The sequence below is a fragment of the Erinaceus europaeus genome, chromosome 7 (genome assembly GCF_950295315.1).
Source record: "Erinaceus europaeus chromosome 7, mEriEur2.1, whole genome shotgun sequence".
Lineage (NCBI taxonomy): Eukaryota > Metazoa > Chordata > Mammalia > Eulipotyphla > Erinaceidae > Erinaceus > Erinaceus europaeus.
The window spans coordinates 107,649,877-107,675,129 of record NC_080168.1 but is presented as its reverse complement, the minus strand read 5'-3'; the positions used below and the strand labels follow the sequence as shown (position 1 = coordinate 107,675,129).

The following is a 25,253-nucleotide window of genomic DNA, read 5'->3' as shown; positions in this document are numbered from 1 at the left end:
ATTTTATCTTGGCCTTGCCAGATGAATGACAATGGGATAGTTTTTGTTTTGTTTTTTGTTTTAAGGCCTCCAGGGTTATCACTGGGGCACAATGCCTGCACTATGAATCCACTGCTCCTGGAAGCCATATTTTCCATTTTGTTGTTGTTATTGCTGCCATTATTGTTGTTGGATAGGACAGAGAAATTGAGAGAGGAGGGGAAGACAGAGGGGGAGAGAAAGACACCTGTGGACCTGCTTCACCGATTGTGAAGTGACCACCCACCCCTGCAGTGGGGAGCCAGGGCTGAAACTGGGATCTCTCTTTTAAATTTTTAAAAAATATTTATTCCCTTTTGTTGCCCTTGTTGTTTTATTGTTGTAGCTATTATTGTTGTTGATATTGACATCATTATTGTTGGATAGGACAGAGAAATGGAGAGACAAGGGCAAGACAGAGAGGACAGAAAGACACCTGCAGACCTGCTTCACCGCCTGTGAAGTGACTCCCCTGCAGATGGGGAGCTGGGGGGGCTTGAACCGAGATCTTTACGCCAGTCCTTGTGCTTTGTGCCCCATGCGCTTAACCCACTGCGCTACTGCCCGACTCCCTGAAACTGGGATCTTTATACCAGTCCTTGCGCTTCTTACTATGTGTGCTTAACCCAGTGTACTCCCAACTGGCTCCCAACAACAGGATAGTTCTAAACTTCTATACTACTGCCCCATCAATTCACATATAGATCACAGCCCTCGAACACCCCTCCTTCCCATCTAAGGGGCAAGAAAAGACTCCCTAAATGGGGAGGAGAGAGGAGGAAACATGATGTGAAGGATTACTGGAGTAGGTACAAGGTAAGGCATAACTTGATGACCCTGATCCTTCATGGTCTGCTGGCAACCCAAGGATATTCTGTGAGAAATTCAGAAGAGTGGCCCAGGAGGTGGCATGGTAGATCTTAAGCACTGCACTCTGAAGCATGAGATTTGGAGTTATGTTCATAGCATTGCATATGCCAGAGTGATGCTCTGGTGTTCTCTCTCTCTCTCACTGCCCCCTCTCATAAATAAATAAATAACTCAGAGAAGAAACATTTCCAGGTAACCATAAAGTTTATTAGACATATTTGGCTAGAAGGGACTCTTTTTTTAAAAAAAAAATATTATTTTTCCCTTTTGTTGCCCTTGTTTTTTCTTTATTGTTGTTGTAGTTATTGTTGTTGTTATTGATATTGTCATTGTTAGATAGGACAGAGAGAAATCTAGAGAGATGGGGAAGACAGAGTGGGGGAGAGAAAGATAGACACCTGCAGACCTGCTTCACCACCTGTGAAGCGAACCCCCTGCAGGTGGGAAACCGGGGGCTCAAACTGGGATCCTTACACGGTTCCTTGTGCTTTGCACCATGAGCACTTAGCCCGTTGCACTACTGCTGGATTCCCGGGACTCTTTTATAAACAGGACTAGTTCATCTAACATGCCAGGCAGGAAATAATTACATGTACAATCCTCACTGTCATTTTCATCTCAAGTTAGACTAGAAGTACATCCTATAGCAACATCAGTGTTCCTTGGGGCTCTCTAGGAATGGCTAAGGTGTGACCTTGGCCAGAGCTCCACTATAAATCTTCAAGGTCCTGTGTTAAAAAAACTTGGTCTTTGCCCAAGGAATAGAAACGGTCCCTCTCCCTTTTTCTAATTAATATATTATATAAGAGAAAGGGGTGATATCTAAGTAGAGAAATATCTAAGACTCAGGACTTTTCTTCCTCTAAAAAACAACAAATTCTATCCAGTAACATAAAAAACAGTTCCTAAATTCTCATCCCTAGTCTCCAGCAGTAATCTACCTCCTAAGCACTGGGGCATGGTGATGAGACAAATTTATTGTGCAAAGCTTCCAATGTTAAGTTGGCAGGAGCAGTCTAGGGGAAGAAATGGGGACAGACCTCCACTTCCTTTCATATGTTGGGAATTTCACATAGTAAGAACTTCACATGGTGGGCTGAGGCAGAAAGCTCAGTCACTGCAGAAAAAGAAGGGAAAGAAGAAAAGAAAGTCATGCCTGAGGCTCCAAAGTCCCAGGTTCAATCCCCCACACCACTGTAAGCCAGAACTGAACAGTGCTCTGGTTAAAAAAATAAAATAATAAAATAAAGTAAAAAAAAAAAAGAAGAAAGTGCTATTCTAGATCCAAGGGAACTAGATGAGATAAACAGAGTGCTATCACGTGTCTCCATTCTTCACCAAAGGCTAGAGGAAGTAGTGCAGCCTCGCCAAGTACTATAATGCTAAAGTCCTTCCACTACCAGAAAGGACTTGCTGCTCGGAGTCCTCCAAGGGCCTCTCACCTATCTTGGCCTGCCTCCAGAATTTCTTTATCTCCCAGCACAGCAGGCAGCCCTCTAGGATCCAATGTATTTTAATTCACTGATGTCCCCTTCCTAGCCCATATTATGGGGCGCTCCCCAAATCCCAGGCTTAATCCAGTTCCAAAGGAGCACATGCCTTGACTTCCCATCCTGGGAGAACATCATCATTATGTCAGGGACAGAAGGAGCAAAAGATATGGAAAGAACAGAAGAAATGTGGTTCCTAGTAGTCAGAATGCACCAAGGGTCCATCCATGGAGAAATGGCTGGGGTGGCAGACGGCATGAACTTCATCCATGATATTCTGGCCAGTCAACATTGGGTCACCATTTGGCATGATATCTTCAAGCTTCATGTTTCCAAAGACTAGGTAATTGGGAGAATGAAGTCAGGCCTTGAATTTAGACAAGGAATTCCCAACCCAGCAGGGAAAGTGAAGGAGCATGGCAGTGGGAACCCAATCAGAGCCTCAGGGGCATTTAGGAGGGGTAGGGTAAGGCATGTGGACATATCCTAATAGTTCCTCTCCAGTGAGGAAATGGAGAGACATTCTGGATGGGCGGGTGGGGGCAGTTGGGAAAAGAAATGTGCTCCGTCTTCCCTAGCCCCATCTCATTACTTACTCTCCATCTCGTCCATGTTCAAGTTTATCAGATCAGGAGGCAACTCTGGCTCTGAAACTGGCTCTGTCACAAGCAGTGGTAAAGGCTCTAGCTTTATTTCTGGTCCCAGGTTAGGCTCTGGCACTCGTGGTGGTTCCATGCCTAGTGTGGACTCAAATGCAGTTTTCAGGGTGAACTCCTGCATGGGCATTGAAGTTGAACCCAGATCCAGCCTTGCTTCCAGCAGTGATTCTAACTCCAGGTTTACCCCTGGCTCTTGCCCTGAAGCCAGGTTGGTCTTCAGCTCTAATGACTCCACTTCTGACCCCAGATTAAACTCCAGGGGTTGTTGTATCTCATCCACCTGTCTGGACAATCCAGGACAGACATACATGAAAGAAGAGTTGTAAAAAAAAAAAATCTAGAGGGCTAGATGGTGATGCACCTGGTTGAGTGCATGTGTTACAATGTGCAAGGACCCAGGTTTGAGCCCCCACTCCCCGCCTGCAGAAGGAAAGGTTTGCAAGTGGTGAAGCAGTGTTGCAGGTGTCTTTCTGGCTTTCTCTCTCTCTTTTTAATATTTTATTTATTTATTAATGAGAAAGACAGGAGAGAGAGAAAGAATCAGACATCACTCTGGTACATGTACTGCCGGGGATTGAATTTGGGACCTCATGCTTGGGAGACCAGTGCTTTATCCACCACACCACCTCCTGGACCACAAAAAGATTTGATATGTGTGTGTGTGTGTTTTAAATAGGACAGAGAAAAAGTGAGAGGGGGAGGGGAAGATAGAGATGGAGGGAGAGAAAGATAGACACTTGCAGACCTGCTTCACCACTTGTGAAGCAAACCTCCCTGGGGTTGGGATGGGACTGGAACTGGGATCCTCGCTCAGGTCCTTGCACTTTGTACTATATGCCCTTAACCTGGTGCACTACTGCCCAACCCCCTGATTTCTGGCTTTTTCTATCCAATAAATAAATAAAGATAATTAAAGATTTTTTAAAATGAATAAATCTAGTACTATGGCTGGTAAAAGTAGATGCCCAAATAACATTAGTTATTAGTGGTATAATCACAAATAATATTAGTGATTATGACCATTATTACTGGGGAACTTCTGTGAAGACAATTTAAAAATAGCAACAGAAAAACAGGATAAGGCTAGAAGAACAGAAAAAGCAGCAACAAAATTTCAAGGGTGGGAGAGTGTGGGCCAGCAGGAGAAGGTTGCAGAGTCCAGAATTAGCCAGGTTCTGGTCACTATGTCTACCAGAAAGGGTTAGAAAAGATGAAGAGTTCACATCTTACCTATTAGAGACAACAATAAGCCTACGTTTCAGGTATTTCCTCTGTTCTTGGAGATTAACTATGGGGGAACATACACAGAAAGTAAGTGGATTGGACACACAGCCCAAGTCCCCTAGTGTGAGAAGGTCCTGATAGTTACAGCTCCTTGTAACTACCAGTTTCACAGACTAACCCTTAACTTCTGGGGATACCAGTGCTCCTATGCCTGGAAGGCAGGAATTGGGGCTGCAGATGCCAAGACCCCTGCAACCTGCCAGTGAAGCTTGTCAGTGATTCTCACCTTTTTCTTGGTAGTAGCGACCAAAAGCCTCATCCCGTGGGGTTCGAGGGTAGAGAAAGCACAGTGGGTTTTCTGGGATGTTCTCGTCAGTAAGCAGTTGATAGTTGCGGATGATTTCGGTCAGCGGGAGTCTCTGCAGCACCTCCTTGGTGTAGGGCTGCACTGAGTAGATGACTACCTTATCTGAGGATACAGGAAGTCAGGTCTGAGGGAAGAGTCCAGGCTAGGGAGTTCTGAACTCTGGCTGTCCAGTCCTAAACCTGCTGAGGGGTTGTGGAAAGAGCCAGAGGATAAGGGAAGGGGTGGTGGGGGGGGGAGGGAGCATAACAAGGAGACTGTGGGAAAGACAGAGCAGAGCAGCTGACCATCATCCTGGTGTTCCACCCAGGAGCAGGTAATGCCCCCTTCTGATGACGTTTCACTGAAGCGCAGCAGAAAGGTGCCAGAGATGGTCTTCTTCAGAAGTCGATGCTCCTGGCTCCGACTCACAAAGCCCATGATCCAGCTGAAACACAGAAAGCAGATGTGAAGTCCTCCTGCTTCTTGCCCCCTTGTAGAGGAAAAGTGGCTTTAAAAAAAAAATTTATTTAGGAGGGTAGATAGCATAATGGTTATGCAAACAGACTCTCATCCCTGAGGCTCCGAAGTCCCAGGTTCAAGCCCTCACACCACCATAAGCCACAGCTGAACAGTGCTCTGGTTAAAAAAAAAAAAAAAAAAAAATATATATATATATATATATATTATTATTTTTATTTATTTATTTTCCCTTTTGTTGCCCTTGTTTTAGTTATTATTGTTGTTGTTGTTATTTGATGTCATCGTTGTTAGATAGGACAGAGAGAAATGGAGAGGAGAGGAAAACAGAGGGGGACAGAAAGATAGACACCTGCAGACCTGCTTCACCGCCTGTGAAGCGACTCCCCTGCAGGTGAGGGAGCAGGGGCTCAAACCCGGATCCTTATGCCGGTCCTTGCGCTTTGTGCCATGTGCGCTTAACCTGCTGTGCTACCACCCAACTCCTGAAAAGCAGCTTTTGATCCTCATTGTCCTAAATATCCTAAATATAAGCCATTCCATCTTGGACAAGTCACTTCATTTTACTAACAATATTCACCTCCCAGGATTGGAAAAGGTTGAGGAAGCAATGAGGTCACACAGATGAAAATCACTTTTTTGCCACTAGAGTTATCTCTGGGGCTTGGTGCCAGCACTACGAATCCACTGCTCCAGGCAGCCACTTTTTTTTCTCTCTGTTTTATTTGATAGGACAGAGAAAAAAAAAATGAGAGGGGAGGGAGAGATGGAGAGAAAAAGATAAATATAATTTCAGACCTGCATCACTGCTCGTGAAACTTCCCTCCTGCAGGTGGGGAGTGGGAGCTCAAACATAGTCCCTGTATACACTTGACTGGTGCACCACTGGCTGGAACCTGGCCCTTAAGTTCTTCTTACTTTTGAGTAATGTATTTATTTGATAGAGACAAAGAGAAATTGAGAAGGAAAAGGAAGATAGAGAGGAAGAGAGACAGAGAGACACCTTTAGCACTGCTTCACCACTTACCCGCTTTTCCTCTTCAGGTGGGGACTGGGTGCTTAAACCCAGGTCACTGCACATTATAGCACCTGTGCTCGGGAGTTGGGCGCAGTGGGTTAAGGGCATGTGGTGTGAAGCGCAAGGATCCCAGTTACAGCCCTGGATCCCCATCTGCAGGGGAGTCACTTCACAGGCAGTGAAGCAGGTCTGCAGGTGTCTATCTTTCTCTCCCCCCTCTGTCTTCCCCTCCTCTCTCCATTTCTCTCTGTCCTATCTAACAACGATGACATCAATAACAACAATAACAATAAAAATAACAGGGGCAACAAAAGGGAAAATAAATAAATATAAAAAAATTTAAAATGACACGTGTGCTCAACCAGATGTGCTACCACCCAGCCCGTTAAGGTCTTTTCTTTGTTTGTTTCTAGGGTTACTGGTGGGGGCTCGGTGCCTGCACTAAAAATCCACTACTCCTGTCGCCATTTTTTTGAATTTTTTTTTTTTTTGATAGGATAGGGAGAAATTGAGAGGGGAGGGGAAGACAGGGAGAAAGATGGACACCTGCCAACCTGCTTTACTGCTTGTGAATCAACCCCCTCTGCAGGTGGGGGAGCTGGGGAGTCGAACTGGGATCCTTGTGCTTTGTACTATGTGTGCTTAACCTGGTGCTCACTACCCTACCCATCCCATCCCACCCCACCTGACCCTTAAGTTCTTTTTTTTAAATTTTTTTTTTAAATTATTATTTATTTTCCCTTTTGTTGCCCTTGTTTTGTTGTTGTAGTTTTTGTTGTTGATGATGTTGTCGTTGTTGGATAGGACAGAGAGAAACAGAGAGAGGAGAGGAAGACAGAGAAGGGGAGAGAAAGACAGACACCTGCAGATCTGCTTCACTGCCTGTGAAGCGACTCCCCTGCAGGTGGGGAGCCGGGGGCTCGAACCGAACCGGGATCCTTACGCTGGTCCTTGAGCTTTGTGCCACGTGCGCTTAACCCACTGTGCTACCGCCTGACTCCCACCTTAAGTTCTTTAAAGAAGTTTTCCAAGGGTGTTGAAGAGAGAACTCATAGGGTAGGGCATGCATGTGGCCCACACTCAAGCCCACTGCCAGCACCACATGGTAAGTGCTATCTGTCTATTTGAATGAAAAAGTGGCCCCAAGTGGTGAAACAGCATATGCATGAAGCCTCAGCCATGCACAGAGGCACACTGTGTGTGTGTGTGTATTCTAAGTCTTTTTTCTATGCAAAAATGCATCATGACTTTTCCAACAAATATATATATTCATCACCAGAGTTTTTCTGCTTAGGATTGACTTTTTCAAATATGGGGTGGGGGGAAGGGAAGAGACCATAGAACTGAAAACTTCTTTAATGCAGTGGGGGCTGGGTTTGAAACTGCATTTCACACAAGATAAAGCAGAAGTCTATTTAAATGAGCTATTTTTCTGGCCCACAAATAATAAATACATAAGTAAATAAATACAGTTTCCAAGTGATAGTTTTCTTACTTGAAATGAAGGTGGCAACACCCACCACCATGAGAGAATTCACAAAAGTATCCAGAAGATCCTGGAACACAGTATATGCTCTACAAATACTGCTAAAGCCATTACTGCAAATGTGAGGCATTTTTCTCTCTTGCCCTATTTGCCATAAGATGATGCAGAGGGCAGGGGAGACAGCATAATGGTTATGCAAATAGACTCTCATGCCTGAGGCAAATAAGTCCCAGGTTCAATCCCCCTCCCCACCATAAGCCAGAGCTGAGCAGTGTTCTGGTGTGTGTGTGTGTGTCTTCATCTCTCTCAAAAATAAAATAAAAAAATTAAAAAAAAAAAGATGCAGAGTCCACAATCAAGGCCAGAAAGGAACCTGGCATTGGGCAGACTGGAGGAGGCAGAGGGAAGTGATCAAGGGAAGCCTCACCCATCTTTCCAGAGATCCTTCAGGTAGTCATGTACCAGGTCCAGAATTTTGTCCAGCCACGTCCAGAATGGCAGCTTTCCAGGGGGGCTCTCTCGCTGAAGAAGGCATGGAAAGGCAGGAAGAGATAAGGAGCGGTTCCTTGTGTGGAGAAGCTATGACTTGGGAAGGACCAGTAGTTGGACTGGGGGCTGGATCCAGCTCCCCCAGAATCACCTTGATAAAGTCAGCCCAGGACAGTGATGCGTCCTCCTTCTTAGAATTCTGACCTATGGGCAAACAGGCAGTTCAGACTGTGGAAGGAGGCACGTAAGGCCGGGGGGGCCTGGAATTAAAAAGGACAGAGGGTGGGGCAACAAATGCTGGGAAGAAGCTGAGAGAAAAAGGCCAATACCAAACAGTTTATTCCTCAACATGTTCAGTTGTTCCTCGTTGAGACCTCGTTCAACATAGGACAAAAACTGCCAACTGAGAGCAGGGCCCAGCAAGCTCCAGGGGGCTTTGGGAGGGTTGGAGAAGAACAGCTGATTCTGAAGGGTTGGGAAGAAGGCATGACAGCTTGAAGCAGTGTATTTACATCCTATTTCCACTTCCCATACTTGTCACCTCTCTCCTACTACCCCCATGGCCTACCTGGGGTTTTGAGCTGAGCAGATTGAACCAGATAACTGAGGCCCAGGCAACTGAGAGTTGGTTCATATTAGAGATGATTACCACAGGGAGTGTGTCCGTCTGAGAAGAGAGGTTGTGATATATATATATATTTTTTACTATATTATTTTTTATTATATTTTATTTATTTATTATTGAATAGAGACAGAGATATTGAGAGGAATGGGGAAGATAGAGAGGGAGAGAGATAGAGAGACACCTGCAGCCCTGCTTCATCACTCGTGGAGCTGTTCCCCTACAGGTGGAGGCCGGGGGCTAGAACCTGGGTCCTTGTGCGCTACAATGTGTGCGCTTAACCAGGTGCGCCACCACCTGGCCCCTGTGATATTTTTCTTTTCCTCTATTTTCTCTTTTTGACTTTCCATTTCTTTTTCTAAGATTTATTTTATTTATTTCACAATAGATCGGTAGAGAGAGAGGAAAGTAGGGCAAGCCTTCATGCTTATAATGACAGAGTACTACAGCTATGTCATCTCTTGGGTTGCATGGCTATGGATATATTTTTTGCTTCAAGAATGGCAGGGGCAAGATCCCACCCTCAGAGGCTTCTGTTTGATCCTATACCTGCTCTCACATCTGTATCACCTCTCTCTGCCTTTCATTTTTACTCACTTTCAGTTCCTGCTCCAGACCTTGGTATTTGTATTTGACTGTGAAGCTGATAATGTGCAGCTCCTCTGTCACACTCAGTAGCCCCTGTGTAGCCAAAGATACAGTGACGAGAGGGCCCTCTGTCAGCAAGTCCCCTCTCCCCCCTACCCCCAACCTCATCCTCTGTCCAGGGTTTACCTTATTGTTGCCTTTTCCTGAACTGCTTGAACGCTGTTCCAACAGGCTCTGCAATTGAGGGGAAGGAGAGAGAATGTCAGAGTAAGGACCATAAGGTCCCTGGAACCTGTTTTGCCCTTAAGACCTCTCAAGGTTTGGGAATTTCTCTCCAGCCCCCGTTTCTTTGAACTATAAGTTAAAGTTACTGGAGGCCAGGTGGTGTCACACTTGATTGAGTGCATATATTTACCATGTACAAGGACCTGAGTTTGAGTCCCTACTCCCCACCTGCAGAGGGAATGCTTCACAATAAGTGAAACAGGTCTGCAATTGTCTATTATTTCTTTCTCTTTCTATCTCCCCATCCCCCTCAATTTCTCTCTGTCCTATCAAACAAAATAGAAAGAAAACAAAAGGGGAAAAATGGCTGCCTGGGAGTGGTGGATTCAAAGTGCCAGCAAGGAGCCCCAGTGATAACTGCTGGCAGTTAAAAAAAAAAAAAGAAGAAGAAATTAAAGTTACTAATTCATCTTACCAGGTAGCCGAAATCCCAAATTAAGCCCTGACTCTGCCCTTTCTCTGGAGTCAAAGTTTTCTTATTTGAGGTAAGAATATTGAACTTCCGGAAGCTATTCCAGGAGGAAGAAGATGAAAGAGGGAGGGTGAGAGCAAAGTTATTTTAAAAACATATCAGGAAAACAAGGAAAGTTGCACTACATTCCAGATGCCCCTCCTTACCACTTTGTCCATCCCCCACTCAAATCACTCTCCTCCCTGTCTGTGTCCCCAGCTACCCCAAGCATTGTGCAGGTCATGCAGAACACAGATATCTGAAACATGCTCGTCAGGCACCTACCCTTGAGATTGAGGATTCCTGAAAAGAAATGCAAAAAGCCATTAGGAAGAAAAACAATGTAGAGGCTAATAATTCTGACTTTGGGATCAGACAGACTTGGGCTCAAATCCAAACCTGTACTTCACTATGTAGCCTTGCATAAGATTCATTTTAACTCATAAGATTTTAAATTAGTTTAAAATTTAAATTCTTAAGATCTTAGCTTGTTCTCTTATTTGACTTAGTTACTTATCGAGAGAGAGAGAGAGACACACACAAAGAAGGACAGAACATGCACTGACATATATGGGACAGTGATTAAACCTTCGACCTCATGTTTGCAAATCATGTACTCTACCTCTAACTCACAGGGTTCATATAGCAATTAAACGAGCCTCTGACAAGCTGCATGTCACATAAAAACAAAAGATGAGAGGTATTACTTATTTGTTTATATTTATTCTGTAGAGCAAGGACATATGAATGAGCAATTTTACTCCTAGACTGACTTTTTTTTTTAAATTTACTTATTCCATTTTTGTTGCCCTTATTGTTTTTTTTATTGTTGTAGTTATTGTTGTTGTTACTGATGTCGTTGTTGTTGGATAGAACAGAGAGAAATGGAGAAAAGAGGGGAAGACAGAGAGGGGGAGAGAAAGATAAGATACCTACAGACCTGCTTCACCACCTGTGAAGCGAAGCCCTTGCAGGTGGGGAGCAGGGGTTCAAACTGGGATGCTTACACAGGTCCTTGTGCTTTGCACCACCTGCACTTAACCTGCTTCACTACTGCCTGACTCCCTGAATTATTATTTCTATGATGCAGAAATGTGGGAGAGGGACAGCAGGTGGTACAGTGGATCCTTAATTATGTGGTCCTGAATTCAATTCCTGGCACCATATGCTCTAGTTCATAAATAAGTCAGAGATAGAAGGAGAGAGGGAGAGGGAGAGAGGGAGAGAGGGAGAGAGGGAGAGAGGGAGAGAGGGAGAGAGGGAGAGAGGGAGAGAGAGAGAGAGAGAGAGAGAGAACACAGCCCAGGAGATTGTCTTGAAGAGTGTGTGTTTCCTCCACCCTACCAGCTACTCACTCTTTGGTCTCACTCTTGACCTGTCCTAACTTACTTGTCAATGAATACTTCTGTTGTCAGGGACTCACTGCCTTCCTGGAGTCTCACCAGCAGCCTAGAGGAAAGAAAAAAAAAAATATTTATTTATTTTATGGAAGGAGGCCTCACACTGATTTCATCACTTCAGTCCACTTTTTTCATGCATACAGATAGACAGAAAGAGGGGAAGGAAGTCATCACACACCTCTGTTGTCATAGTAACCCCCATGTGATACTGGGGCTCAGACCTGTGTGGTGTGTCTGGCAATGCAGGCTATCTACCAAGCCAGTGAACTACCTCTTTGGCCTCAGTGAAGGGATCTGGATGGAGGGAAATGGTTAATCTCAATCTCCTGGATAGACTACATTTTGTATGTTCTTTATTCTTTGAGGTCTTCTTCATGCCCAGTGCCACTGCTCCCAGACTAACTTTCTCACTCTTTTATTTCAGGTAGAGGAAAAAGTGGGAGAGACATCCACAGCACTGCGCTACCATCTGTGGGGCTTCTCTGAGTGTGGAAGCTTGAACCCACGGTTATGCATGGTAACATGCATAGTAAGGAAGGAGCATATTCTACCAGGTGAGCTACCTCCCAGGCCTGACCAGATACTGAAGAAAAGCAAGTGAAAAAATTAAGGGAGGTAGGTGAATTGAGGGGAAAAGGAGATAGGAATGATTTTGGAAATGCCAACCTTGTTCGAACAGTGAACTTGCTCCCAGTTTTGAGGACAAGGGGTCGATGGGAAGTTTGGGCCATGCAGGGCTGGCTTTCTACCACAAAGGCTCTGGAAAGATAGGCAGAGAAAATATATAGCTCCGCGTCAATTAGAATGGCTCCCTGTGCCTCCCCCTTCCTCTCTAGTCATCAGAGGGCCCTTTCTGGCTCTCAGACCTGTGGAGCAGACGCTGTAGCAATTCTGTGACCTGGGCCTCCAGCAAGCTCACTCCTTGGGAAAGAGTGTCACCCTTGTATTTGACCAGGGCACTCAATCCCTTCAGCTCCTTCAGCAGCTGTCGGAGATGGAACAATAGCTTAGCTCCATCTGTGAACCTGGTGGAACAGAAACAGGTCAGGGCTGGGGAGCTAGCATAATGGTTATGGGTAAGGCTTTCATACTTGAGGCTTAGATATCCCAGGTTCAATCCCTGAATCACCATAAACCAGAGCTGAGTAGTGCTCTAGTAAAATAAATAAATAAATAAAGTTTGGGACCAAAATAATAACAATAGCAGCAATAATAACTTTAATAATAGGAAGCCAGGAAGAATATGAGAAAATGATAAAAAAAAAGATTTATAATCTAAGAAATGACAATCAAAGCTGCTTTCTCATATAAAACTGGTAACAAGTTTATTAATATAATAAAGCTAACTTTCTATTTTTTAAAGCTTTGTTAAAATATTTATTTACTTATTTCCTTTTTGTTGCCCTTGTTTTTATTGTTGTTGTAGTTATTATTGTTATTGATGTCATCATTGTTGGATAGGACTGAGAGAAATGGAGAGAGGAGGGGAAGACAGAAAGACAGACACTTGTAGACCTGCTTCACCGCCTGTGAAGCGACTCCCCTGCAGGTGGGGAGCCAGGGATTCGAACCAGAATCCTTACGCAGGACCTTGCGCTTTGCGCCACGTGCGCTTAACCTGCTGCACTACCGCCCGACTCCCTTTCTATTTTTTTAAAAATATTTTATTTATTGAGAAAAAGAGCATTAAAGTATCACTCAAGCATATGCTATGCTTAAGACTCAAACACTAGGGGGTCGGGCGGTATATACCAGAGTGATGCTCTTTTAAAAAATATTTTATTTATTTATCCCTTTTGTTGCCTTTGTTGTTTTATTATTGTTGTAGTTATTATTGTTGTTATTGATGTCACTGTTGATGGATAGGACAGAGAGAAATGGAGAGAGGAGGGAAAGGCAGAGAGGGGGAGAGAAAGACAGACACCTGCAGACCCGCTTCACTGGCAGTGAAGCGAACCCCCTGCAGGTGGGAAGCCGGGGGCTCCAACCGGGATCCTTATTCCGGTCCTTGGCGCTTTGCGCCAGGTGCGCTTAGCCTGCTGCTCTACCGCCCGACTCCCAAAATAAATATTTTTCTTATGAGAAAATTAATTAATGGGAGCCGGGTGATGGCGCCACAGGTTAAGCGCATGTGGCGCAAAGCACAAGGATCCGAGTAAAGATCCCGGTTGGAGCCCCTGGCTCCCCACCTGCAGGGGGTTTGTTTCACTGGCGTCTCCATTTCTCTCTGTCCTATCCAACAACAATGACATCAATAACAACTACAACAATAAGACAAAAAGGGCAGCAAAAGGGAATAAATAAGTAAATATTCAAAGAAAAAAATATTTATTTTATTAAAGATTTATTACTAGAGAGAAAGAGGAGAGAGAACCACACCATCATTTTGGTACGTGCAATGCCAGGGATCAAACTTGAGACCTTATGCTAGAGATAACATGTTATCTACTGTGCCACCTCCCAGGTAACACACATGAGAAAATATTTAAAACAATAGATTTTTTTTTAAAGTTTTTATTTACTAATTAGGGAGAGAGAGAGAGAGAGAGAAAGAACCAGATATCAGTCTGGTACATGTGCTGCTGGGGACTGAACTCAGGACCTCATGCTTGAGAGTCCAACACTATCCACTGTACCACCTCCTAGGCAACAATAATTTTTTTTATTCAGTTTTGAAGGACACACTGGCTATTTTTTCCACCTCACAATACACATAATACAGAACCAAGAGTTTACTAGGAAAAAGTAGCAGGACATGAAAAACAACAAAAATGTCCAAAAATAGGAGATGGATAATTAAATCGTGTTACTTCATACAGAGAATTATGATGCAGCCACTAAAAATGACATGGATAAATATGCTATTAAATTGAAAAAAGAAACACATAGGTTTCAAAACAAAAATAGACACTATAATTCAATTTTTCAATCAATCAATGAGATACCACTGCTCCAGGATGACTATCAGATAAAGATAGACACAGAAAAGCAGGGAGGAAGGGGAAGTGACCAGAGAGCCCAAGTTCCCAATGCGGCGGAAGCCAGGCTGGAAACTGGGTCACATGCATGCAAAACAGGCACCCTTCCAGGTGAGATATCTTGGCGGCTTTAGTATGGTTCGAATTTTTAAAATAATATTATAGGGTCCAGGAGATAACTCACCCATTAAAGCACACACTTTACCAGGTGAGGACCTGGGTTTAAGCCCCAAGCATCACACAGGAGGACCATGTATAGCACCAAAGAGAAGCTCCATGAGTGGTGGAGAGGTGCTATGGTTTCTCTCTTTCTCTCTCTTGCACTCTCTGTCTCTGTCTGAAACTGAAAGAAAAAAAAAGTCTGCTGGAGCAGTGAAATTATGCAGATGCAAGGTCCCAGTGGCAATAAAAACATCATAGTAACTACAACTAGATAGTTAGGTAATAGGTAAAAGCTTTCCTTCCTTCCTTCCCTTTTGGTATTATCTTCATTGAAGTGAAATAAATAAATAAATAAATAAATAAATAAATGAATAAAAGTAGGCTTTAGGTGATAAAAAGAAAGGAGGAAGGAGTTGGGCGGTAGCGCAGTGGGTTAAGCGCACATGTTGCTAAGTGCAAGGACCTGCTTAAGGACCCCAGTCCGAACCCCTGGCTCCCCACCTGCAGGGGAGTCGCTTCACAGGCGGTGAAGTATGTCTGCAGGTGTCTGTCTTTCTCACCCCTCTGTCTTCTCCTCCACTCTCCATTTCTCTCTGTCCTATCCAACAATGACAACAATAACACAAATAATAACTACAACAAGAAGTGCAACAAAAGGGAAAATAAATAAGTAAATATAAAAAATTAAATAAAATGAAATTTAAAAAGGGAGGAGGAACCAAAAAGTAAATTAGTCCATTATTTTCACTGCAGTAAAGAGACAAAGAATGGGCTCCAGGCCTCCTGGATGATAAGAAGCTGCATGTAGTCAGATAAGGTAACTAGTATCACTCTGGAAAGCAGAAGTTAAGGTGGCAATGCTACTTGTCTATACAGGGCATTACAGCTTCCAAGCACAGTGGGTGGCTAATGCTAAGATCAGTGAGAGCCAGAGGTGTGTAAGTCTGTAACCATACCACCCTGAACATGCCTGATCTCAGAAGCTATGAAGGTGAGTTAGGTGGTGCAGCTTACCACTGCTCCAGCTGTTCCAACCCTTGCTGTGGCGGGGCTCCAATACAGGCTTTCTGTTGCAGGACCTTCCACTCCTCCAACTTGGGCAGCAGCAGTTCGACCAGCGTAGTTAATCGGCCTAGCAGAGCTTTGGAGGTGTCCAGTACTTCCTGGGGAAGACACCAAGTGAGTGCTGAGTACTTCTCACCATCTGATTGGGGATGGAGAGACAAAGAAGCCCAGGCTAAGAGACCAGGACTCCCAGATGCTTCTTTTGACCCAGTTCCGTTCCCCAGCCCCCTCCTTCTATTCTCTGCCTCCCACCTTTCTCCTTTTGTCCAGTTCATTGGCAGTTTCTTGTAGAAGTTGTAGCTCTCGGGTCTGACGGGGATGCAAGGAGGATACTCTCTCTGGATGGCAAGAGGGGGAGTGAGACAAGAACCATGATCTAGGATTCCTTCTCTCCTTCCTGACCCAGACTCCACTGGGGTAGGGGAAGATTTTGGAGGGAGAAGGAGAAACTCTTATGTGACTTTTTTTTTCAAGAGATAGAAAAAGGAAAGAAAGAGAGGGAGAGAAACTAAAAGAGACCACAACACCAAAGCTTCCTTCAGTGAGGTGGGGGTTGGGCTCCAACCTGGGTCATGCAAATGGCAAAGCAGTGTACTACCCAAGTGAGCTGTTTTGCCATCCTCCTCAAGAGAATTCTGTGTAATTATGTTTGAAGTAGAAGTCCACTCAATCTGCTAAGGCAGATTTGCCTACATTTCCAACATCTGCTAGCTCTCCTAGGCCACACTGCCAACCGCAACTCCAAAACCTACCCAGGTGCATCTAGCTTTGTGTGGCAACAGGTCTGAGGTCTCCATCCTTGGTCTCCTGGCAGATACTTGTCTTTCTCCCACACCTAATATACTTCCTACCTGGGGGATGAGCCTTATATCGGAAAAGGAAGACATCCTGTTGATCTTTCAGTTGGCTGATGGATTTTACCAGCTTCTGTAGGAGGAATGAGACCCATGTAAGGCTGCATCTGTCAGGAGGCAGGTGGAACCATGTCCCCCTCCTCCCCACTCTTGCCAAATCTACCAACCTCCATCATAGTTGTTAATTCTACAGTCCGGGAATCAATTTCATGCTGCTGACTCTCCACAGGTGCTCTTGGGGCAGGCTCTTCTTGTTCCTGAAATAGAAGCCCAAAACACATTTGATCTCTGATCTTACAGCCCTGAAAAGATGTCACAACATGTGGGGGAATCCTGTTCTGAGACAAACTCCTTGAGTCCTTACCAACTGAGCCCTCTGAGCTTGGTTCAAAATTCTTTTTTCCTCCAGAAGGAGGTTAAAGATCATTTCGGCCAATTTGGTAGGACCCCTGGTGAAGGCCTGTGGTAGAGAAAAAGAAAGGCTCGATCAAAATCAACTGCCTTTACAGAGTAAATGGGAAGAGATATTTGCACATCATACAGCTGACAAGTGACTGATATAAAACATCTATACTGAATTGGTACAGAGCTACAAAAGATAAAAAAAAAATCATAGGGCAGGGGTAGATAGCATAATGGTTATGCAAAGAGACTCTCATGCCTGAGGCTCCAAAGTCCCAGGTTCAGTCCCCTGCACCACCATAAACTACAGCTGAGCAGTGCTCTGGTAAAAAAAAAAAAAAAACCATAACTAACTAAAAAAAAAAAAAAAGTGGGTCAAAGAACTAAAAAGACAAATTTCTTTTTTAAAAAAATGTTTTCCTGTACATCTCTATATTTCTTTCTTTCTTTCTTTTTAAGATTTTATTTATTTATGAGAAAGATAGGAGAAGAGAGGAAGAACCAGACATCACTCTGGCACATGGGCTTCCAGGGACTGAACTCAGGACCTCATGCTTTAGAGTCCAAAGCTTTACCAGTGTGCCACCTCCCGGACCCAAAAAGAAAATTTCTAAAGAAGAGGTATACATGTCCCACAGACATATAAAGAAATACTCTATTTCCCTTATCATTAGAGAAGTGTAAAGTAAAACTACACCGAGATTCCATCTCCCACCTTTGTGAATGGCCTATATCAACAAAACAGGAAGTGACAGGTATCGGAGCGGCTGTGGGGAAAATGGGACAATGCTACTCTGCCGGCGGGATGCAAACTGGTGTAGTTTCTTCTGAAGACTGTATGAAGAGTTCTTAAATATTACCTTGTGATCCAGCAATACAACTCTTAGGAATTTATCCAAAGGACATTCAAACACTAATTTGAAGGGACATACGCACCTCTAAGTTAATAGCTGCATTATTTATAATAGCCAAAGACTGGAAGTAGTATAAATGCCCAGCAACAGATGACAAGCTAAAGAGATTATGGGGTATATACTTCATGGAATACTACTTTGCAATGAAAAAGATGATTTTGTAGCCTTTGGAACAAAATGGACAGAACCAGAGGTGATTATACTTAAGAAAAATAAGAGATGAAAGACAACTACCAGGTGGTTTCACTCATGTGGAATCTTCACTAATACATGTGAACTTGCATAAAACAAAACAAAACAGAAGTGCCAAACTGTTTTTAAGACTGTGAGAACTGGGAGTCGGGCGGTAGTGCACCGGGTTAAGCACACCTGGTGCAAAGCGCAAGGACCGGTGTAAGGATCCCAGTTCAAGTCCTCGGTTCCCCACCTGCAGGGGAGTCACTTCACAGGTGGTGAAACAGGTCTGCAGGTGTCTATCTTTCTCTCCCCCTCTCTGTCTTCCCCTCCTCTCTCCATTTCTCTCTGCCCTATCCAACAAGGACAACATCAATGACAACAATAATAACTACAACAACAAAAAAAAAAAGGGCAAAAAAAGATAAAATAAATAAATAAATAAATAAATAAATAAATAAAAGACTGTGAGAACTATGATGGTTATCACTGGGAGGTAGAAGAGTAGGGACACAGAACCTTGGTGGTGGGTACATTGTGGAACTCCACCCTGTATTCTTACAAACTTCAAATACATTGTTAATTACAAATAAAATTAAAAAACAAAATAAAAAATCAACTGCATTCAATCGCCCCAGGCCCTCACTACTATGACCCCAATAACAACTCTCTTTTAGGGTCTCTAGATACTTCTACCACCAGTTTCCCCAATCTAAACCTCTTCCCAACAGAGCTATCTAGATTGTCTGGGATCCCTCAATTGCAGAGCTCTGTTCTGCTTGACCCACACCTGCCCTATCCTTTGCGTCTCCACAACCTGTTCCATACCCTAACCATACTCCTCTATACTCAGTTTCCACTCCTACCTCCTTATAACTGGCCCCAAGTACCTGAATATCCCGAGAAAATTTCCGCAAGTTGTGACTCAGCAAAAAGTGTTCAGGGTCCTGGCTGTAACGGCCCCACTCAGTGCTCAGTTGGTCCAAGAAGTGAAAATAGAGCATGTCAGCCTTGGCATTATCATTTCCCAGTGCAGCTTCCTCCCTGGGGCCCGGGAATGACAAGATTAGTATCTCAGAGTAGCTGCTGTTTTGAGGCATTCCACCCCTTTCTTACCCTTGTCTCAAAGATCCTGGGACCTCAGAATAAAGGAACCATTTTCCTAATCCTCTTAGGTTCCTGAAGGACTCACCAGTTCTGGTCTTCAATCCAGGCAGCCAGGTGTTGCCGAACATCCACCGGCAGGTGACTGTCTGCATAGAGTCTGTGCAGTTTCTCCTGAAATGGGCCTTCGAGATTCTGCAGCATCTCCCACTGCGCCATCTGGAGGCTGAGTCTGAGAGGTGCAGGAAATTTAGCTGGACTTAATCACAGTCTCATGATTATTTAGTATTACTAGTTGAAATTTATTTGTCTGTTTGTTTGTTTGTTTGTTTATTGTCTCCAGGGTTATCTCTTGGGCTCAGTGCCTGCACCATAAATCCACTGCTCTTGGTGACCACTTTTCTTTCTTTTTTTTATTGGATAGGACAGAGAAATTGAGAGGGGAGGGGGGGAAGAGAGACAGAGAGACATCTGCAGATCTGCTTCATTGCTTGTGAAACAAGCCCCCTGCAGGTGGGGAAGCAGGGGCTCAAACCCAGATGCTTGTGAGGGTCCTTGCACTTCATACCATGTGTGCTTAACCTGGTGTGCCACTGACCAGTCTCACAAGTTGAATTAAAAAAACAACAACAACAACAACAAAAAAACATACAGGTGAAAGAAATGCATGAAAAAATTTCAAAATCTATATTGACTATCCTCCCAATCTTAGTCTCTTCCTTTCTGTCTAGAAGTAACCATTATTATTGCTTTGGTGAATATTCTTCCAGGCAGTAATATTTAAGAGCTCCACTATGTGGGCATTTAAAAAAATTATTTATTAGAAAGACAAGAGAGAGAAAGACCAGACCACGGCATTCTTGTTTCAATGGTTATTACTATTATTATTTTTTTTCCTCCAGGGTTATTGCTGGGGCTCAGTGCATACACTACAAGTCCACTGCTCCTGGAGGCTATTTTTTCCCTTTTGTTGCCCTTGTTGTTGGATAGGACAGAGAGAAATCAACAGGAAGAGAGAGGGGGAGAGAGAGATAAGACACCCGCAGACCTGCTTCACCACTTGTGAAGCGATCCCCCTGCAGGTGGGGAGCCAGGGGTTTGAACCGGGATACTTATGGCGGTCCTTGTGCTTTGCGCCATGTGTGCCTAACCTGCTGCGCTATGGCCCAACCCCCAAATATATCAAAGTAGAGTGAATTGTACAAGGATCACATATATGCCAATCATTTAGCTTCAACAGACATTTAAAATATTTCTATCACCTGTATTTCATGTATCTTCCTCAGTGATTTACTGTTTTTATTTATTATTATTATTTTTACCAGCATACTGGTCATCTCTGGTGTATCACCATCCAATCCCAATAATTTATTTATTGGTTAGAGACAGAGAGAAATTGAGAGGGAAAGGAGAGATATAGGAGAGAGAAAGGGACACCTGCAGCCCTGCTTCACAGCTTATGAAGCTTTGCCCCTGTAAGTGGGGACTAGGGATTTGAATCTGGGTCCTTGTGCATTATGATATGTGTACTCTAATGGGTGCACCACTACCCAGCTCCAGAAGATTTATTTATTTATTTATTTATTTTGGTATTTTTATAAATTTATTTAAAAAAAAAACTGAAATGACATAAATGATTAATCATTTGTACTCTCTCTACTGTCCAGATTTCTTTTTTCTTTTTTTTTTAAAAACCTTTTATTTGGGAGTCGGGCTGTAGCGCAGCAGGTTAAGCGCAGGTGGCGCAAAGCACAAGGAGCGGCATAAGGATCCCAGTTCGAACCCCGGCTCCCCACCTGCAGGGGAGTTGCTTCACAGGCGGTGAAGCAGGTCTGCAGGTGTCTATCTTTCTCTCCTCCTCTCTGTCTTCCCCTCCTCTCTCCATTTCTCTCTGTCCTATCCAACAACAACAACAACAATAATAACTACAACAATAAAACAACAAGGGCAACAAAAGGGAATAAATAAATAAAAATAAAATAAAAAAAAAAAAACCTTTTATTTATTTATTTATTATTGGATAGAGCTAGACAGAAGTTGAGAGTGGAGGGGGAGAAAGAGAGGGAAAGAGACAGAGAGACACTTGTAGCCCTGCTTCAACAGTTGTGAAGCTTTCCCCTTGCAGGGAGACCAGGGGCTTGAACCTGAACCTTGCACACTGTACTGTGTGTGCATAAACAGGTACACCACCGACTGGCCCCCAGATTTATATTTTCTTGACTTGAGCACTACTATCTCACCAGCTCATAGAGGCACAAGGGGCCATTCAAAGCCCTAAGAGTGTGACACTTTTCTTTTCATGATAGAAGGGGGGCGGCCAAGAGGAGGAAGAGGAAGAAGAAAGAGAGAAGAGAAGAGAAGAGAAGAGAAGAGAAGAGAAGAGAAGAGAAGAGAAGAGGGTCAGGAGGTAGCGCAACTGGTTAAGCACACATGGCACAAACCTCAAGGACCAGTGTAAGGGTCCCGGCTTGAGTCCCCGGCTTCCCCTCTGCAGGAGAGTCGCTTCACAGGCGGTGAAGCAGGTCTGCAGGTGTCTGTCTTTCTCTTCTCCTCTCTGTCTTCCCCTCCTCTCTCCATTTCTCTCTGTCCTATCCAATAGCAATGACATCAATAACAACAACAATAACCACAACAATCTTAAACAACAAGGGCAACAAAAGGGGAAAAAATAGCCTCCAGGAGCAGTGGATTCATGGTGCAGGCACTGAGCCCCAGCAATAACTCTGGAGGCAAAAAAAAAAAAAAAAAAAGAAAGAAAAAGAGTGAAGGAAAACCATAGCACCAATGCTTCCTTCAATGTGGTAGGAACTGGGCTCCCGGGTAACACAGGACAAAGCAGCAGACTATCCAAAGTAAGTTATTTCTCCAGCTCCATTATTTAATTTGTTCTTGCTTTTCTTTTTTTTAGGTATGGGGTCTTCCACAATGAATCCAGAATTTCTCATATGTACAAAGCATACACTCTACTATTGGGTTATATTTCTGGCCTGTGGCATTTAAATGTACAAACCACCCCTGTCAGTCTCTTAATTGTTTTCATGTATGTTCTCAATTTTTTAAATACATTTTATTTTTTAATATTTATTTATTTATTCCCTTTTGCTGCCCTTTTTTATTGTTGTAGTTATCGATGTTGTCATTGTTGGATAGGACAGAGAGAAATGGGGAAAGGAGGGGAAGACAGAGAGGGGGAGAGAAAGATAGATACCTGCAGACCTGCTTCACCGCTTGTGAAGTGACTCCCCTGCAGGTGGGGAGCCGGGGGCTTGGACGGGATCCTTACACCAGTCCTTGCACTTTGCACCACATGCGCTTAACCTGTTGTGCTACCGCCTGACTCCCATATGTTCTTAATTTTATGAGAGACCCAGGAACTTCATTCAAATCTCATTTTGATAAATAATTTATGAGAGAGAGAAAGAGAGAGAACTAGAACATCACTCTTAACACGTTTGACGCCAGGGACTGAATTCAGAACTGCATGTTTGAGAGTCCAGTGTTTAATCCATGACTCCCAACTCCAGAGTCTTCAAAACTGATTTATTTTAAAGTTTAATTTCAATTAACTTATTATTTACTGAACGGAGACAGAGAAATTAAGAGTAAAGGGGGAGACAGAGACAGAGATACAGATATCTGTAACACTGCTTCACTGCTTGTAAAGCTTTCCCCCGGCTTGTAAAGCTTTCCCCCTGCTTGTAAAGCTTTTCCCCCGGCGGGGAGGTTGAACTTGAGTCCTTGTGCTTTGTAACATGTAATATGTTCAATAGGGTGCACCACTGACCAGTCCCAAAACTGATTTTCAAATAGGAATTTTCTTTTTTTTACTTATTATTATTATTTTTTTGCCTCCAGGGTTACTGCTGGGGCTTGGTGCCTGCACTACGATTTCACTGCTCCTCCAGGTTATTTTTTCCCTTTTGTTGCCCTTGTTATTTTATTGTTATTGTGGTTATTATTATTGTTACTGTTAAGGTTGTTGTTGGATAGGACAGAGAGAAATGGAGAGAGGAGGGGAAGACAGAGAGGGGGAGAGAAAGACAGACACCTGCAGACCTGCTTCACTGCTTCAAGTGACCCCAGGGCAGGTGGGGAGCTGGGGGCTCCAACCCAGATTCTCATGCCAGTACTTGGCGCTTTATGCCTCATGAGCTTAACCCGCTGCACTACTGCCTGGCTCCCCTTTTTTCACTTTTACAGGCCATGGCCTGGAGAATGTATAATTTGAGAGCTCAGCACTTTCTATTTCTTTTTATTTCAGATACAGAGAGAGGAAGAAAAAAAAAGAGGCAGAGAGGGAGAGACCCCACAGCACTGCTTCATCCTCCTCCTATGTGACGTTGTCATCCAGAGCTAGTGCTCTCTAATCTTGGGTTTCAGGCACATGCTACTGAGTGAGCCATCTCATTTTATTTATTTCATGTGAGATAAGAGAGTTTCCATGAGAGAAAGAGGCAGACAGAGAGAAACCAGAGCACCACAGATACTTCAGGCTCAGCTCCCAGTTGGTGGGTGGGGATAAAGAATCTTCCTCCCCACATTTCCTCCCACTTTGTCCTGCCTACTGTCATCTGATGTTTGTTTAGGAAAACAAAACTTAACTATTTTTGCAGCGTGATTCTAGCAAAACAAACTATGCATTTCTGTGGCCTTAAAAGTCAGGTGACTTTTATTACAAATAAAAATATCTGGAGTGGAAGAGATTCTTTTCCACCAGCATGCACACTCTTGAGGCAGGAACACAGGAAGGATTGAACAGGGTAACTTGTTTTCATTTTAGCCCTTTCAGTAGTGTTTAACTTTTAAAACTGTGCTCTGTATTGTTTTTTTAAAAAAACAAACGAAGAGGTCTCAGTTCTCAAGGAAGTAACGCATTAGCTAGTACCTAAGATGCAAATAAACCCTGACATTGACATACGAAAAAACGAAACACCTGGAGCACACCCCCCCCAACGAATTAATAGTGAGGGTAAGGGATGTAATTCTTAAGTTTTCTCCGTTATGCCTCGCTTTCTTAGGCACATAATATGAGCTCAATAGAGATTTTTCTGAGACAAGTTTGCATTTACAGGTCTCACCTTTCTTTAGTGTGTGCGCTTAAGCAGATGTGCTGCCACCATGCCCCTGCGTCTCACATTTCTGGAACTTAAATTTTTAACATAACAAATAAGTATGTATGGTAAACTGTATCTATCTTTGCAGATAGTTTTTGAGTAAGAACAAAAAGCAGCACAGAGTAGAAGGCAAACGAGTCACCTAAGACACTGAACCAAGGCAACCGACAGATTCTGGGTGCCAGCGGTTGCAAAGGGAATTTTGGAAGGGGGCGTTCGGGTTGGATGCTAGGTAGGGCAGCAGGGGGAGATCCAAGACGCAGCAGGCGACAGCTCCTGCTGTAACTCGGGAACCGAGGTCGCTAACCCGGGAGCCAGCCACCCCTCCCAGGAAGAAGCTCGCCCCCCAAGCCCCGCACCTCGCGCCCCTCTCAAGGCCAGTACCTGGCTGAGGTCTCAGTCCCTCCAGCGGCTCCGATCGCGGCTTCCGGTGCCCCCAGGGAACCGGGAACAACACCTCTCGCCCCGCCCTCAGCTGGGGCCCATTCCCCTCTCCCCGGCCCGCCCCCCGCGGTTCGTCCTGCGTAGACGGTCAAAGAGCGCAGTTCGGCTTGCAACCAGGAAGCCCGAGGCTAGCTGCCATTCAGGTCAACTCTTTCCTCATTGGTGCGCTCGCGACCCCGCCCACCCCCGCCGGGCGGGACCAGCAGGGTCGAAGCCTCATCTCCAGCTGCAGCGATTGGTGGGAAGATCTATAAGCTCCGCCCTGTGCCCGCGGCAGGAGGAGTCCACTTATTAGACCAGCCCAGGTCTGGAACAGCTGATTTCTGAGAACAGAGTACAGAAACAGAACCGAGACTGCCACCCCCCCCCCTCCCAGAGGTGGAACCGGAATTTTGACAGACTGGGAATAGGAAGAGGAGGGCTCAAGTAATGAAAACAAACTCGTTCTTGGACAATATCGTATTAAACGCTTTAAACTCAGTGTATCATTTTAAATTTCCACAACCCCCAACAAGATGAAACTCATCCCCATTTTATACATGTAAAATATTGTTCGGGTGGCACATCTAGTTGAGTGCACATGTTACAGTGTGCAAGGACCCAGGATCGAGCCCTTGGT

The 25,253-nt window shown here is 44.2% G+C and overlaps 1 protein-coding gene across 1 annotated transcript; it reads right to left on the bottom strand.

Moving 5' to 3' along the window:
* Positions 1-1,845: 1,845 nt before the first annotated feature.
* STAT2 (signal transducer and activator of transcription 2) lies at positions 1,846-24,725 on the bottom strand. Its single transcript, XM_060195145.1, has 24 exons — positions 24,575-24,725; positions 19,165-19,308; positions 18,863-19,016; positions 16,847-16,942; positions 16,650-16,739; positions 16,480-16,555; positions 15,881-15,966; positions 15,578-15,726; positions 12,290-12,448; positions 12,090-12,182; positions 11,413-11,472; positions 10,309-10,326; positions 9,988-10,081; positions 9,474-9,521; positions 9,297-9,380; positions 8,646-8,744; positions 8,407-8,542; positions 8,229-8,281; positions 8,016-8,110; positions 4,913-5,052; positions 4,548-4,730; positions 4,268-4,325; positions 2,975-3,321; positions 1,846-2,717 (listed from the first exon to the last, which is right to left on the bottom strand). The coding sequence occupies exons 2-24, from the start codon at positions 19,293-19,295 to the stop codon at positions 2,575-2,577; spliced, it is 2,592 nt and encodes an 863-aa protein (XP_060051128.1). The 5' UTR covers positions 19,296-19,308; positions 24,575-24,725; the 3' UTR covers positions 1,846-2,574.
* Positions 24,726-25,253: the final 528 nt, after the last annotated feature.